The sequence below is a fragment of the Gastrolobium bilobum genome, unplaced genomic scaffold (assembly GCF_033153095.1).
Source record: "Gastrolobium bilobum isolate Gb01-03AN ecotype WA unplaced genomic scaffold, APGP_CSIRO_Gbil_v1 utg10291, whole genome shotgun sequence".
Lineage (NCBI taxonomy): Eukaryota > Viridiplantae > Streptophyta > Magnoliopsida > Fabales > Fabaceae > Gastrolobium > Gastrolobium bilobum.
In genome coordinates this window covers 34,159-51,575 of record NW_026895626.1, presented here as the reverse complement: position 1 = coordinate 51,575, position 17,417 = coordinate 34,159, and the positions used below count along the sequence as shown (strand labels likewise).

The following is a 17,417-nucleotide window of genomic DNA, read 5'->3' as shown; positions in this document are numbered from 1 at the left end:
GGAATCTGGTTGAGAAGAATGCTTGAAGATTTGAAGATCTTATATTCCCTACCAATAAAACAACTATATTGTGACAACAAGGCAGCTGTTAGCATCGCTCAAAATCCTGTTCACCATGATCGAACAAAGCAGGTGGAAGTTGATTGCCACTTAATCAAAGAAAAATTAGATGATAGAAGTGTGTGTATGATGTATATTCCTACCAAAGAGCAAACTGCAGATATCCTCACTAAGGGCCTACACTAGTCAGCCTTTGAAAACCTGATTGGAAAATTGGGAATAATCAACATTTACCTCCCAACTTGAGGGAGAGTGTGAAATCAAGATTAGAATCTTTTCGTTTTTATTTTTTGATACAATCATATCCCTGATTTATAGCCTATTAATTAGTGATTTATTTTTTTCTTTAATAGGAATTTGAATTTTGAATTTGCTTCCATTTTTTGCTGATTTACTCTTGTATAAATATCCCTTATCAGTGTAAATCAAATGTATTAATTTTCAGAAAAACTATTGTTTTATATCTTGCAATACTCCTCCATCTAAAACCAAAACCTTTTCTCTCATGGACTTTTATTGTAATATAAAAGGAATTGTTTTTTCTGAATTGATACAAATAATTTACACTGATAGGGAGATTTATACAAGAGAATGAGAAAGAATTGATAAGAATGACTAAGCAATGAGTTATTAGTCCTATCCACTTAATAGAAAATAAAAACGGAAATATTTTTAATTCTAATTTCCTACATCTTTGTTAGTGAAATCCTAATCAATCATAAGCTTGCTCAAAATCCCTGTCTCATAATTTCATGCAAAATTTAAGGAGTCCCCTATTTTAATTCAAATTTTTTTATCTTGAAGGTAGCTTTATTTTTTATTCCAAGTTATCTCTAGCTATTAAGGTTTGTTAAAAGTCTCCTGCCCTTCACTTTCTGGCTTTTGCAATAAAGAATAACATGAAATTAAAATGTTAAATTTTCATTTTTTACTGATACATAAAATTGGGATAGAAATTTGTATAAGATTAGTTACCATGACAATCCTGCTCTGTGGGACCACTCATGTTGATTATCTACATCTTATGCCTCTAACATGTGATCATTGATCATAATCTGAGAGTCAAGCTATTAGTGCATCTTTCACTGTGATGAATTTAGATTTAGGCGCATACTATGATCCCATCATAATGAGATTAAGCTCTATTTTTCTGGACAAAGGTTGGTTATTTTGTGTAGAAGGGCAGTGAAAGTACAATAGCTTTATTCCTATGATCAAATTGGTAGATGCTAATGTTGATCCTACTTAGTCGGAATAGAACCAGAATTAATTAGTTGCCATTTGTTAGCGAAAAATATGAACTCAATTACAACTCTTTGTATGAAGAAATTTGAAGCGAAGTATTTTCTTCCTCTAGGGCTCACATATGAATATAGGAGATAGTTTTGAATCTGGGACCATTTGGGAATGCTTGTTTTAATGGGTGATGTCTAGTGTGTTGTATTCTATCATCCAATAGCTAGTTGTTCTCTATTAATAGCTTGTTTGGATTCATAATCTGATGAATGTACTATGTGTTGTAAATATTAGAATTTTATCTATTTATTTGTAATAGCTAGAATACTCTAGAAGTGTATTTTGGGCTTAGCCCATTAGGTCTTTCAGTATTCTTTATATAGAGAGCTCTTGTACAGATATTATACAATTATTATTGTTAAATTCAAGTTGGTATCAGAGCTCTCGATTCTGAGGGCTCTGCTTCTACAAATCACCGCCACAAACCCTGTTTGCCTCTCGTTTCCACCGGAAAATTTTTTGGGGACCTTTTTGGACTGAGGACCCCTGTTTCACTCTATTTTCTCAGATTTATCATTCTACGGAGGTTTCGTTTTCATCAGACGACCAGAACAGCTCCGAAACAAGAGCACAACACTGTTCCGATGCCAAAACAGCACTATTCCGGTGACCTTTTGACTCCGACCAGCCACAGACACTCTCGTGCTCGCCGGACGACCTCACCCTGAAAAGCCCATCCCCAACGGACCTCACACGCGCCACCCTCCTCTCTGCGCATGAAGCCCACGCGCTAACAGCTTTACCGGCGCGTGACGGTGGTTCTTGGCCTCAGACCAATTCTGTTCTGCTCGTCTCTTCTTGTTCTTCCTGGATCTGTCCTTTTTTGTTTGATCCGACATCATTTAATTGTTCAATCTGAAAAGGGAAGACCTTTTACGGTTCCAATCGTCTTGATTCTCTTGTCAGTAATATGTCAGACGTTAAAGACATTCCAATCAATCAGCCTTCAACTGGTCAACCATCTATTACAAGCCCGATGGCTATTCTTTCTCCATCTGATCTTCCTGCTCTTCATCAGAATTACCGTCTTACTGGAAAGAATTATTTACAATGGTCTCAGGTTGTTCGTACCATCCTCAAAGGACGCCGTAAAGTTACTCATATTGAAGGACCTGTTCCTGCCAAAACAACTCCAACATTTGCTGATTGGGATGATGAAGACTCACTTATTATGACGTGGCTATGGAACTCTATGACTCCTGAGGTTAGTCAACATTGCATGTTCTTACTTACTGCTCTTGAGATCTGGGATGTTCTTAAGCAGACCTATTCAATGAAACAAGATGCCGCCACCTGTTATGATCTGCGAAATAAGATTTTTTCTACCAAGCAAGGCTTTTTCTCTGTGACAGAGTATTATGGCATTTTGAATGCATTGTGGACTGAGCTTGATCAATACCAAAGCTTGAAGATGGAGTGTAGTAAGGATGCAGCCACTCTGGCCACCTCTATTGAAAAAGTTGAATTTTTAACTTTCTTTGTGGGCTCAATTCAGAATATGACCCTATTCGGGTTCAAATTCTTGGTAAGGAAAAATTATCTCCTCTTTCTGAAGTTTTTCACACTGTCAGGGGTGAAGAAAGTCGCAAGACTGTCATGATGGATATCAAAGTGTCCGAAAGATCTATTATGCTCTCATCTAAAGTTACTACTCCAACTCCTTCTGATTCTGAGCCCACTGACGGGTCTGTTATGGTCTCAGCTAAGCCACCTCCAAAGTCTTTTCCTCCTAAGCCTAGTAAGGAGGGGCATTGGAGTAACTATTATAAAAAACCAGGTCACAAAAAAAAGGTTTGTTACCGTCTTCATGGAAAGCAACAGGTTCAGGAGAAGTTTGGTAAGTCAACCCCACGTGGTCAGTCCTTCTTTGCCCCCTCAGACATTTCTCCTGTGAATGAGACCACACAGATGCCTGGTGAGTTTACTACTATTCATCGTGAGGAATTGGAACGGCTTAGGTCCGTATTTGAATCTCTCAATAAGCCTTCTGGTACTGGTACTTTGGCTATGACTGGTAAGAACTCATGCACTCATTCTTTTGTTGCTTCTTGTACTGATTTCAAAACTTCATGGATTGTGAATTCTGGTGCTACTCATCATATGACCTGCTCACTGACCTTTTTTTTTCTTATAATCCTACTGTTGGTATCCGTACTATAGCCGTAGTTGATGGATCACATACATCAGTTGCAGGTTTTGGTAACATTAAAATCCAACCCTCCTTGTGTCTCAAGAATGCTCTCCATGTTCCCCAACTTTCTACCAATCTCCTTTCTACTCTTAAGCTTCCTACAGATTTGAATTGCACTATAACCTTTTTCCCTACTCATTGTGTTTTTCAGGATCTCACCACAGGGAAGACGATTGGAGTTGCTAAGGAGCAGAGTGGGTTGTATTATCTGGTTCCAGACTTTGATGACTCGTCAGTCTACTTCAGATTCTCTTATTTGGCTTCATCATAAGCACTTGGGTCATCCTCCTTTTAGTTTACTTAAGTCTATGTTTCCGTTTTTGTTTGTGTCTCAGTCTGTTGAGTCTTTTAATTGTGATGTCTGTCAGTTTGTAAAACATCATCGTGTATCCTTTCCTTCTAGTGAAATAAAAAGTATTGAACCTTTTACTATTATTCATTCTGATGTTTGGGGACCTTCCAAAGTCCCTAATGTTTCTGGTGCTAAATGGTTTGTCTCTTTTATTGATGATTATACTCGGATAACATGGATATTTTTTATGAAAGATAAGGCAGAAGTGACACAGTTGTTTATTCAGTTTTACTATATGATTGAAACAATTTGGTAAAAGTATCAAACGCTTGAGATCAGATAATGGTACAGAATATGTTAATCAACGTCTTTCTCAGTTTATTAAAGATAAATGAATGACTCATGAGCTCACATGTGTGGATACCCCTCAACAGAAAGGGGTTGCTGAAAGGAAAAATCGACATTTGCTTGAAGTCACTAGAGCATTGTTGTTTTAGACATCTGTACCCAACTCTTACTGGGGAGAAACTATATTAACTGCAACTTATTTGATCAACCGTTTACCCTCCCGAATCCTTGGCCATGTAAGTCCTGTTGATCTCATGACTTCTTTCTTTCCTTCTGTTTCTATTATGCAGAGTTTCCAGTCTCGTGTCATTGGATGTGTTGCCTTTGTCCATGTCCATAAACAACATCAGAGTAAATTAGAACCTAGAGCCCTTAAGTGTGTCTTTCTTGGCTATGCTCCCAACAAGAAAGGATTCAAATGTTACCACCCTCCAAGTCGTAAATTCTTTTTCTCTATGGATGTTAGCTTTTATGAATCTGAGTCCTACTTTCACCACCCTCATCTTCAAGGGGAGAACATTATAGAAGCTTCATCCATTTTCTCTGAGTCTTCCTTTCTGTTGCCTACACCTATTATCCAAGTTGAGAAGGAAGACTTAGTTGCTGAGACTGAAAATAGATCTGAATCCTCATGTGACATGCCTTCTATTGATCGACAAATGGGACACCTGAACTAGTGTATCAAAGGAAGAAACAACCCACACTGCTCCACCAGCAACTGCAATCTCCTGAACCGCTGGTAAGTACTGAATACACTGCTTCTTTTATTCCTGAGCCTGATATTAATTCTGATGACTTACCCATTGCTGTAAGGAAAGGGAAAAGATCCTGTACCCGACACTCTATTTCTCATTTTGTTTCCTCTAAGAATCTCTCTATGCAGCATAGAAGTTTTATAACAACACTTGACTCCATTTCAATCACGAAATCAGTACATGAAGCATTAAAGGATGATGATTGGGTTCAAGCCATGCAGGATTAGATGAATGCGTTGGAGAAGAATAATACATGGGAAGTTGTTGACAGGCCAAATGGAAAAAGGGCAGTAGGATGCAGATGGGTGTATACTCTTAAGTATAATTCTGATGGGACTCTTGAGAGATATAAAGCTCGACTGGTAGCCAAGGGGTTCACACAGACCTATGGTATTGACTACGAAGAAACGTTTGCTCCAGTGGCCAAAATGAATACTGTAAGAATTTTATTATCTCTTGCTGCTCATTTTAATTGGGATTTGAAACAATTTGATGTGAAAAATGCTGTCCAGGATTGAACTCTACAAATGGAGATAATAAAGTTTGCAGATTGAAGAAGGCGTTGGATGGCTTGAAACAATCCCCGCATGCTTGGTTTGGAAGATTTACTAAAGTTATGCTTTCAATGGGATAGAAGCAAAGTCAAGGAGATCATACCCTTTTCTTTAAACATTCTCAAGAAAGTAAGACCACTTTCCTTCTAGTTTATATTGATGATATGATTATAACATGAAATGATATAGATGAGAAATGTGCTTTGAGAAAAAGACTGACTTCTGAATTTGAAGTTAAAGATCTTGGAAATCTGAGATATTTTCGTGGGATAGAAGTTGCTTATTCAAAACAAGGCATTTTTATTTTTCAAATAAAGTATGTTCTTGACCTCCTTAAAGAAGCAGGAAAACTCGGGTGCAAACCTTCCAGTACTCCGATTGAGTAGAATCACAGACTAGGAAGTGAAAATGAGAGCCCTCCAGTTGACAAAGGACAGTATCAACGAATAGGGAGAAGATTGATATATCTAGCTCATACTAGACCTATCTAGCTTATGCAGTTAGTGTTGTTTGTCAATTCATGCATGATCTAAGGGAGAAACACTTGCGAGCTATGGACAAGATTCTACAATACCTGAAAGGCACACTAGGCAGAGGACTATTGTTCCAAAGAGGAGGAAACCTCTCTTTAGAGGTTTATACAGATGCTGATTATGCTGGATCTGCGACTGACAGACGATCTACTTCGGGCTATTGTATGTTTCTCTGTGGAAATTTAATAACATAGAGAAGTAAAATGCAAAATGTGGTTGCTAGAACAAGTGCAGAAGCGGAATTTCGGGCCATGGCTCAAGGGATTTGTGAGTTGTTATGGTTGAAAATCATTCTGGATGATCTCAAGGTGAGATAAGAAGGATCTATGAAGTTATTCTGTGATAACAAGTCAGCCATCTGTATAGCCCATAATCCAGTCCAACACGATCGAACCAAACATATTGAGATTGATCGCCTCTTCATCAAAGAGAAACTCGATAGTGGCCTAATTACTACTCCATATATCCCTTTTGGTCGTCAATTGGCTGATGTCTTGACTAAGGGTGTAACACCCCAAATTTCTAACAATTTATAATAGCATAAATAAATTCAATAATTTTATAAATAACAGCGGAAGTTCAAAATAATCAAATTTGGGAAGTGTTACCGCCGCACTTGTACAGGGAGTGCAAGGCTAACTCTATTACATTCAAATAAAAATCTAAGACTACAGTTTTTTTTTTTATACATAATATTTATGACAGCTAGAAATATCTGAGTCGTGATCCTCACTGCCCACAGCTAGCCCCATCCTTTGCAACATGCTTCACTGAAAATCTGCTCCCCCGCAGCCGCAGGATCATTGCAGTCAAACAAACACAAAAGTCAGCAAAGCTGGTAATCCCAATCAAAATACGATTAATGTAATTAATAACAAATTAAATCAAATATCAAATAGTGTTCAAATCGATTCCACATTAATCAAATCAAATATGAATATAATAATCAAAATTCCATTATATAATATTTATCTTTATTAAGTTCATTTGATGTATTTGGTAATTATCAACTAACATATTTAGCACAACATTAGTCATAATATGATAATATTCACAACTCAATGACATTCTTCATAATCAAATCAAATAACAAATTTCATTATTAATAATGTTTAAGTTCATTATATTTAGTGGGAAGAGAACCATGGTAGACCCGGGAAACCCTGCCAGTCTACCCCGTGACCCGGGAAAAAACCACTGTTACCAGCCACGTATAATCAAAATTGGCCATAATCAATTCACATCTTCCTAGTGTGCACACCTCTTCCCAAAGTTGCTACTAGTACCCCGGGAAAAAACCACTGTTACCAGATACCACTTTGGGAAGAACGGATATAATCTTTTTCACATCAGTTTCACATCGGAGGCATAAAGCCCAAAAGTTGTGTTCATCACCTTGGGAGGTACCATCCCAAAGCTATCCTCCCACCATTAATTTATTACAAACACACACAATCAGGAAAGATTAAATCATAATTATTTATTCTTTAAGTATTATCATCTCTAAATGAGTTACTCAAGGGCATTATAATTTTCCAAAGTATCATAATTCAAACAACTATTATCATAAATTTTTGAATTTATATAACAATTCAAATATTCAACATCCATCATAGTAAAATCCAAATCCGATCATCATAATAACTTTTCAATTTATTCAAGGATATGATAATTCAAATCTTCAACATTCATCACAGTAAAATCCAAATTCGATCCTCATCATAACTTTCCAATTTATTCAAGGATATAATAATTCAAATCTTCAACATTCATCATAGAAAAATCCAAATTCAAATTAAATTTTAAAAAAACAAATACCTACATATATAGAAATGTTCATACCAAACTATTAAGAACATCTACGGATTACATATAAGGATTATGCCCAAATTTCATATAATAGAGATAACCTAAACACCTAGGGATTCAGATTACATCAAAGTTTTATATATAAGAAATAACCTACGAATAGGATTACACAACAAATCTAAACCACCTAGAGATTAGGATTACACATACCAAATTTCACATAAAATAAATATAATCTAAAAATACCTAAGGATTAGGATTACACATACCAAATTTCACATAAAATAAATATAATCTAAAAATACCTAAGGATTAGGATTACTATTAATAAACTTCAAACAAAATTATAACCCAAGGATTAGGATTACACATACCAAATTTCACATAGAATAAATATAATCTAAAAATACCTAAGGATTAGGATTACCTAGTCTCCGTTTTTTGCTAACTTCTAGAAGAGAATAAATTGGGGCAGAGAACCGGTTGGTAACCAAAAGAATATAGAAAATAAAACAAATAAACTTTTGAAGTAAGGAGAGAGAGTAGTAGAGGAGAAATGTTGGAGAGTGAATTAGTTTGTTTAGGCTAGGCCTCTATTTATAGTTGAAGTTTTGGGCTCGGATATGGGTTTCGTGCATTTATTTCCTTTTTCTTTATTGATGTATTTGACTCAGATATTGACTTCATACATTACTGATTCAATCCTGACTCATCATATTTAATCAAATTACCAATCAATCATAAATACTTAAATCATCAATCAATTAATAATCCAATTAATTATAATTTATCATCTAATATATATACATATATATATATACATATTAATATTATGCTATTATAAATAATTTAGAGTATTACAAAGTATCAAAATTATTTTCCAATAGCACTCATATCGCACAAAATAATTTTATCAAAAATAAAATTAATATTCTACTTTGCTATCTATCACCATAATATTTATTTATATATATCTATATTATTATTACTACTAATTTATAGTTTATTATTATTATTATTTTATTAATAAAAATATGGGGTATTACAAAGGGTCTTCCTAATGATAGGTTTCAAGAGCTTACTAGCAAGCTGGGAATGATAAAATCTGGTCTTCCTAATGATAGGTTTTAAGAGCTTACTAGCAAGCTGGGAATGATAAATATCTATTCCTCAGGTTGAGGGGGAGTGTTGTAAATATTAGGATTTTATCTATTTATTTGTAATAGCTAGAATACTCTAGAAGTGTATTTTGGGCTTAGCCCATTAGGTCTTTCAGTACTCTTTATATAGAGAACTCTTGTACAGATATTATACAATTCAATATTACAATTCTATGTTAAACTGCTGTTGCAGGATGTGAAGCCATCAGACAAAAACCATGGGATGGAAATAATTGGTTTGTTGCCTTATTGGTTCAACATAGCAGGAGGAGGTGCTGTGCGTAATACTGTTGATATGCAATCATTATATCTTTTGACAGGACCAAATGGGGGTGGTAAATCAAGTTTACTTCGGTCGATTTGTGCTGCTGCACTACTCGGTATTTGTGGGCTTATGGTTCCTGCTGAATCAGCCTTGATTCCTTATTTTGACTCCATCGTGCTTCATATGAAATCATATGATAGTCCAGCTGACAGAAAAAGTTCATTTCAGGTTTGATGTTGGTTCATACTTTACTCTTATGTTCATCTATAATAAGACATCATAAATGTTGATTGCTTCGTGGCCTATAGCTACCGGGATTGCGGTGGGAGGCAACCCGAAATTTTCTAAAAACAAATAAATCACAAGTGAGTCACAACTAACTGTCAAACTTTATTTGATTTGGAGAAAAGTTGGAAGCCGAATGTAGTTATACTGTAAAATAAATAAAATAAGTCAGTTAACCATAATATGTACACTATTTCAACAATAATCTTATTCTTGAAATTTTCTGATTAGAGATTCTCGTGTCATAAAACCAAACGCTGGTCTCGCTTGAAATTTGATAGCATTGCACTAACATGCCTTCTAGTTTCAGAAGTTGCAGTAAGTTCCCTTTCTTTGAAGTTTCATCAAACAAAGTACCCCTTTGGTTTTTTATTTTGCATTCACATCTACCCTGTCGTTTAGCCTACGCTACAGGTGAAATATGCATAGAGAAGGGGGCATGTGTAATTTCCAAAACTAGACGAAGGGACCAGTTATCTGTTGCTTTATGGAATTATCATACAACATGAAAGTCAACATGATTTTCCTTAAAATTAAATGGTTGTCTGTTGCTTTATGGAAACAATTTCGTAAGTACCTTGAACATTTCATCCATCTTAATGTTTGGTGTCCAGGTGGAAATGTCAGAACTTCGATCCATCATTGCTGGAACCACCAAAAGGAGCCTAGTGCTTGTAGATGAAATATGCCGAGGAACAGAAACGGAAAAAGGGACTTGTATTGCAGGCAGCATCCTTGAAACTTTTGATAGAATTGGGTGTCTGGGTATTGTATCCACTCACTTGCAAGGAATATTTACTCTGCCACTAAACGTCAAGAACATTGTGCACAAAGCAATGGGCACAGCATGCATTAATGGAGAAATAAAGCCTACTTGGAAACTAACAGATGGGGTCTGCAAAGAAAGTCTTGCCTTTGAAACCGCCATGAGGGAGGGAATTCCTGATACTATTGTCAAAAGAGCTGAAGATCTTTATATGTCAGTTTATGCTAAGGAACTGCTTTCTGCAAAATATTTCCCAAATCAGGAAGAATTTTCTACTTACATGAATGTTAATAATTTTAATGGAACACATTCTCATTCAGAAAAGTTTATGTCACGAGCTTCTCCTGAGGGAATTGCTTTAGCTAATCAAATGGAAATTTTGCATGAGGAAGTTGAGAGTGCTATCAATGTAATATGCCAGGATCTTATAATGGAACTCCAAAGGAAAAAGATCACATCAGAGCTTATCGAGATAAAGTGTGTCCTAATTGGTGCACGGGAAGAGCCACCTCCATCAACTATAGGTTCTTCATGCGTCTATTTGATGCTGAGGCCAGATAAGAAACTTTATGTAGGAGAGGTATATCTCTTGGCTTTCATTATGTTTTCTTAATTATGAAGTAGTCACCTTTTTCCTTGTTTCTTCCTTTTAGTAGTACTACAAAGCCAGGAAAAAATAACTTGAGATAATATAGACTGAATTTACCTGCATTTAAGGGTGGTTGTCGGATATATCAAAGTGGTAGAGATCACTTTTGCATCCAAGAGTAAATAGCAAAACTAACTCTCTCCTATTCTTTCAAATTAATTCTGACTATCTAGCATTTTCCTTTATCTTTTTGTTTCCTTTGCGGAAGGAGCTAGCATAAAAAAATGTTATGAATGCCTTTCTTAACCAGCCAATTTAACTGATAGATACCAAATTTGGTTCAATACCTGGTCAGGGCACCTAATAGCAACTGTTTTTCGACAAAACCAGTGTTGGATAGATTGCTGAACTTAGCAACTCTGATGTTAATTAACCTCAATTTTGTGCAGTTTAGGATGGGATTTGGATCCTCTCACATGATTATCTCACTCCACAGGTCATTTGGAGAGATAGATTGACACATAAAATCTCTATAACGGGACCCACAATTCTTCTCTAGGGCCTAGTAGTATTTATTGTGTCTATATCTTCATGGCTTTCCTTTTAACTTGCTTTTCCTCTACATTTTATGTGGCATGTCTTTTAGCACAATAGTAAAAACTTATAATTTATCAGAAATTTAAAATGGATGTTGATAATTACTAGTTTAATTTACACGCTATCATGATTTTATACTGCACCTGTTATTATAGTTGATTTCTTTCTTAATTGGGATGATATCAGACGGATGATCTTGAGGGCCGGATTCGTGCACATCGGTCAAAGGAAGGACTGCGAAATGCATCATTTCTTTATTTCCTCGTCCCAGGAAAAAGCCTGGCATGCCAATTAGAAACTCTTCTCATCAATCAGCTTCCTAGTCAAGGCTTTCAACTAACCAATATAGCTGATGGTAAGCATAGGAATTTCGGCACATCCAAACTTTGTGTGTAACTTCTTCATAAATGCTGAAAATCTCCACCTCAATTTTGTACATTGGCCTGTTATATACAGATGGTCTACTTTAATCATCTTTGTGTGTAATCTTTTGTCTATTGATAACGATGTTTAGGAAGCAGTCTGCATCATTTTTGTTAGAATTAGTTGCTGCTGCTGCATTTGTGTCCACATGTGCAAATGTGGAAATTTTTTGTTCATTAGCTCAGCCAAGTACAATATAAAAGGTCTATGTTGATGCAAAATTATATGGAAAGTAGGCTTTCAGGAAAAAATGCAGAAGTTTTCTGCTATATTATCATTCTTCAATCATCAAAAGTCGTCCCTCACATCCTTCTAACCAGCCTTAACCAGCCTTTTGAAGGCAATACAAAAAGTAACTGACAACAAAGGACTATCAATGGTCTTAAAAACTGATACAAAACGAAAATAACCATAAACAAAACATAAAGTCATGCAAACTGAAACGTCTGCAATTATTAAAATCCATAAAAAGCTTTAAAACTGAAACGTCTGCAATTATAATAATTTATGGTGACTTAAGTGCATCATCCTCTCCCACTAGGAAAAGATTCGCCCTCGAATCTGCAACGTCTTCAGGTGGTAATCCAGGCGGCAACTCTTCTGGTACAATATCACCAAATTTCCTAATTAAGATTAGGACTTGGAAATGCAATTCTTTGACATGCTTGGTATATTCATTTGTAGTTTGGATCAATGATCGCATCTGTGATCCGTCATAGGAAAACTTTGTCTGATGTACTAGCAAGTCCCATTGCCTTTGACGATCTCCAATTAAACTTTTACCAAAAGCTAAATCTTTTATCTCCATGGAGCATAAGGTTGTTATGCTCGTTGTCCCCAAATTCATAATACTGCTTGCAAACTAAAGACTTCTTGGATGAAGGATCATTCTGCATGATATCTTTGGGTAGAACTTCATCTTTGTCAGAGATATTAGAATTTCTAATAACTGACTTTCCATCAGAATCACTACAAGAGATTTCTTTTCAAAAGGATTAAGGTACATAAGTGCAAGGGTGAAGAGAACGTTGTACAAAATTGTGAAACCCACAAGAGCACCGGCACCTATCCAGTACCATTTTTTTTCAGCATAAACATCAAAGTTCCTTAACACAGACAGACCCAATGTGGTAGTTTTATCTGAAGAAGTCTGTGGATGCATCCACCTTGGAGCAAACATTTCATTCACAGACATAGCATTGAAAGCATATGTCAATGGTGAAGCCCAGTAGCCCCACACCCACCAATTTGGAATTTCACGTTTGGGAAGGAGAAAACCTCCAAGTAGAAAAACAAAAAGGAGCATGAGGGCTCCACCAGTGTTAGCAATAATCATTGTCCTGCAGACTCCAGAAATAACCCTAAACATCCCAACAGCCATTTGTTGGATAAGAAACACCAGCAACAGTTGCTTGAAGAACCTGCTGGCTTCAGGTGCAAATCTTATGGTGTAGTAGGTAACAAGCATCCAAACAAGAGACTCAAACACAGAAATGGGGATCCCCAACAAGAAATTGGGAAGGGTGTATGATACGAACATCACTATGGCTGATGTTGACGCGGTAGAGTTGTGCCCTGGTGATGCTGAAGGAGACCATTTAAGGAGAGATGGAGATCAGATGAGGAGAGGTGGAGATAGAGTGAAGAGAACACCTCGTTGGCTCACTGACTTTGTCACTTCGACGCGTGGCTGATGAAGCGGTGCAAACAATTACAGCAAATTGGGCTTTCAGTGCTACTGTGAGAAGCCCAATGCCTTGCTAAGTATAGGAGAAGTAATAATGGGCCTGACCTTGCAGCCCATAGGAAATTTACATTCAGTTAATTACAATTTCTGTTGATTACACTTATAAAGGGGAAGGATCCATTAGGGAGAGGGTATCGAAAATATCTGTAACAAACTTCTTCTTCGTTTCCAAATTGTCTCTGGAGTTGCCGGCGTATCTCGAAATTGCTGTTGAAATACATTTCTGTTTCTTCTATTTTTTAGAATATTCTGTTTCTCTTGGTTCTGATAGATTACTCCTATCAATTTGGTGCTCTCGTTGAGAGAAACTTCCGTAAGTTGAGATGGCGGAGGGAACTCGCACAGCAGTGAAGCACAGCCTCATGGACGAATGCTTATCTAAACTGGCTAAACATGAGGATCAGTTCAGTGCACTAGGTGAATTGCTGCAGAGCATGAACCTGAAACTGACACTGATGGAAGCAAAATTAGATCCCAACCAAAAATTCAAAGGGGAGCATAAGGCTGGAAACGGTTCAGAAACAGGACTGTCCACCTTCTTTGGTAAGGATGCTTACAAGGCAGTCAAATTCACAGTACCCAGATTTGCAGGTGGGAATCCGGAACCATGGATTCATAAAATCCAACAGTTCTATGGGTTTCACAACTTACCTGATCCAGACAAATTGACACTGACATCCTTTCAAATGGATGGCGTTGCAGAAGACTGGTTCCATTGGATGGAACGTAATAACCGAATGACGACATGGGCAGCGTTTGTGGGCGCTTTGAGATCCAGGTTCGGCCCTTCCAAATACAGGGACCTAAGAGGAGAATTGGGGAGATTGATGCAGCATTCCACAGTGGAAGAGTACCAAAAATCTTTCGAGCAATTATCCAATCAAGTCATTGGGATCGATGACATTACCTTACAAAGTTATTTTGAATCGGGCCTTAAGTCTGAAATTCGAAAAGAAGTCAGGTTACATTTGCCTGAATCATTGGCGGATGCTATCAGTTTGGCCAAGGTTGTAGAAGACAAGCTGAATGATCGAGTTGCACAACGTTTTGGGACCCAAAGAAATTTCATCAACCCCAACGTGTCCAATCAAGCTTGGCCTTCTTCCAACTCCAGCAAAGGGAGCCCTGCCAAATACAGCGCCACCTAGGAACAACATACCCATTAAGAGATTGTCAGCTGCTGAAATGATGGAGAAGAGGGAAAAGGGATTATGTTACTATTGTGATGACAAATTCAGCAGAACTCATGTTTGCAAAGGCAGCAAAATGTTCTTGTTACTGATACAGGATGAGGATGAAGATGAAACAGAAAGGGACTTAGATATTAATAATGAGAAGATAGGGGGTGAAGATGACATACCTGGTATCAGTCTTCATGCCATGGATGGCCAATACTCCTCCAGTACACTACGGTTGAATGGGGTAATTAATAAACATTCAGTGCAGGTGCTAGTGGATGGAGGGTCCACACACAATTTTGTACAGGAGAGAATGGTAAAATTCCTGGGGTTAGAAGTAGAACCCATTTCCCCATTCAAAGTGCTGGTCGGTAGTGGAGAGAGCCTAGGGTGCAAGGGTGTTTGTGGTGGAGTTGGGCTGGATTTACAGGGGCAATTTTTTTCTGTGGACCTTTTTGTTCTCCCCATTCAAGGAGCAGAAGTAGTGCTGGGTGCCCAATGGTTGGCTGAGCTGGGGGATATTACCACAAATTATAGGAGCTTGCAACTGAAATTTGTGAAAGATGGGCAATTAGTTGAATTACAAGGTGAACCACGCATACAGGTTCAGAACATAGAGTTGCATCAACTACGTAGGCTCACCAATTCTGATGCAGTGGCCACTTACTACCAGTTGCAGGCCATTTCACAGGAACCACCACATGAGTTGAACAGTGATGACTCTTCCAGTCCTATGATCCGACAGATATTACAGGAGTATGAGGATGTATTTGACAGCCCACAACAATTGCCACCCACTCGAGTGGAGGACCACCAGATTCACCTACAACAGGGCACAAAAGCAGTAAATGTTAGACCTTACAGGTATCCCTATTTTCAAACAAATGAAATAGAAAAAATGGTGAAAGAAATGCTAAATTCAGGAATTATTCGACCAAGTTTGAGCCCATTTTCATCCCCAGTTCTATTGGTAAAAAAAAAGACGGAACCTGGAGATTTTGTGTTGATTATAGGGCCTTAAACCAAGTCACTATACCCAACCGATTTCCCATTCCCACTGTGGATGAGATGCTGGATGAGCTTACAGGGGCTGTGATATTTTCTAAATTGGATTTACGCTCCGGTTATCATCAAATTAGGATGGCACCACAAGACATTTACAAAACAGCTTTCAGGACGCACCAAGGGCACTATGAATTTATGATAATGCCCTTTGGGCTCACCAATGCCCCAGCCACATTCCAGGGCATTATGAACTCGGTATTGCAGGAGTTTTTACGCAAGTTTGTAATTGTTTTTTTTTATGATATTTTGGTTTACAGTAAATCAGAATGGGAACATGCAGCACATCTTAGACAGGTTCTGGAGTGCCTTCGCAAACATCAACTGTATGCCAAGAGGTCTAAGTGTTCTTTTGGTAAAGAGGAAGTAGACTACTTAGGGCACATAGTGGATGCCCAAGGGGTTCGACCTGACACAGGGAAAATACAAGCCATTATGGAATGGAAATCACCCACCACATTGAAACAGCTGAGAGGTTTCCTAGGATTGGCTGGATACTACCGCAAGTTTGTTCGCGGTTTTTCTCAAATTGCAGCCCCCTTGACGGCATTATTAAGAAAAGATGCCTTTAGGTGGGAAGAAGAGGCTGAAAGGGCTATGTTGGAACTAAAGAGGGTTCTGTCAAACCCTCCCATATTAGCACTCCCAGATTTCACTAAACAGTTTGTGCTGACCACTGATGCCTCTAGGGTGGGAATTGGAGCAGTGTTGAGCCAGGACAATAGGCCCATTGCTTATTTTAGCAAGAAACTTAATTCCAAGATGCAGCAAGCTTCAACTTATGTCAGGGAGATGTTTGCAATCACTGAAGGGGTTTCTAAGTGGAGGCAATACCTCTTAGGGGGACCTTTCACAATACGAACTGACCAGAAAAGTATAAGAGAGATGATGGGGCAAGTAATACAGACCCCAGAGCAGCAACGTTTCTTGGTCAAGCTCCTTGGCTTCGATTACAATATTGAGTACTATCCTGGTGCTGGGAACAAAGTGGCCGATGCCCTCTCTCGGCGACCCAGTGACGAATTTCAGGCCGATGACAGCACGGGGTGTGTGATGACTATCACCACTGTGACTAACAACCTGTTGGAACAGATAAAGAGTGAGATACAAACCAATACAGAATTACAGCAACTCAAGAATCACATAGAAAAGAACAGTCCTGGTTATGAAAATTATTCTTGGCGTGAAGGGCTCATCCTCTACAAAGGCCGAATAGTAGTGGCTTCCACTTCTGAGCTCAGGACAACTATTCTCCATGAATTTCATTCTTCCCTGGTTGGAGGACATGGTGGAGTGAAACGCACTTTGCATAGGGTTATGCCAATCTATTTCTGGCCCAATCTGCGGCATGACGTTCAGGAATTTGTCAGAACGTGTCCGGTTTGCCAAGTAACTAAATACCAGCCACTATCTCCTGCTGGACTTCTTCAACCTTTGAAAATACCTCAGGCCATTTGGGAGGATTTGTCAATGGACTTCATCACTAGACTCCCAATCTCGGAAGGCA

The 17,417-nt window shown here is 37.8% G+C and overlaps 1 protein-coding gene across 1 annotated transcript in view; it reads left to right on the top strand.

Moving 5' to 3' along the window:
- Positions 1-12,065, top strand: part of LOC133285134 (DNA mismatch repair protein MSH1, mitochondrial) — a 50,471-nt gene extending 38,406 nt beyond the window's left edge. The window contains exons 20-22 of the mRNA XM_061482311.1: positions 9,192-9,491; positions 10,163-10,894; positions 11,687-12,065. Coding sequence (XP_061338295.1) covers positions 9,192-9,491; positions 10,163-10,894; positions 11,687-11,896 — 1,242 coding nt within the window. The 3' untranslated portion in view covers positions 11,897-12,065. The remainder of the gene's footprint in view (positions 1-9,191; positions 9,492-10,162; positions 10,895-11,686) is intronic.
- Positions 12,066-17,417: the final 5,352 nt, after the last annotated feature.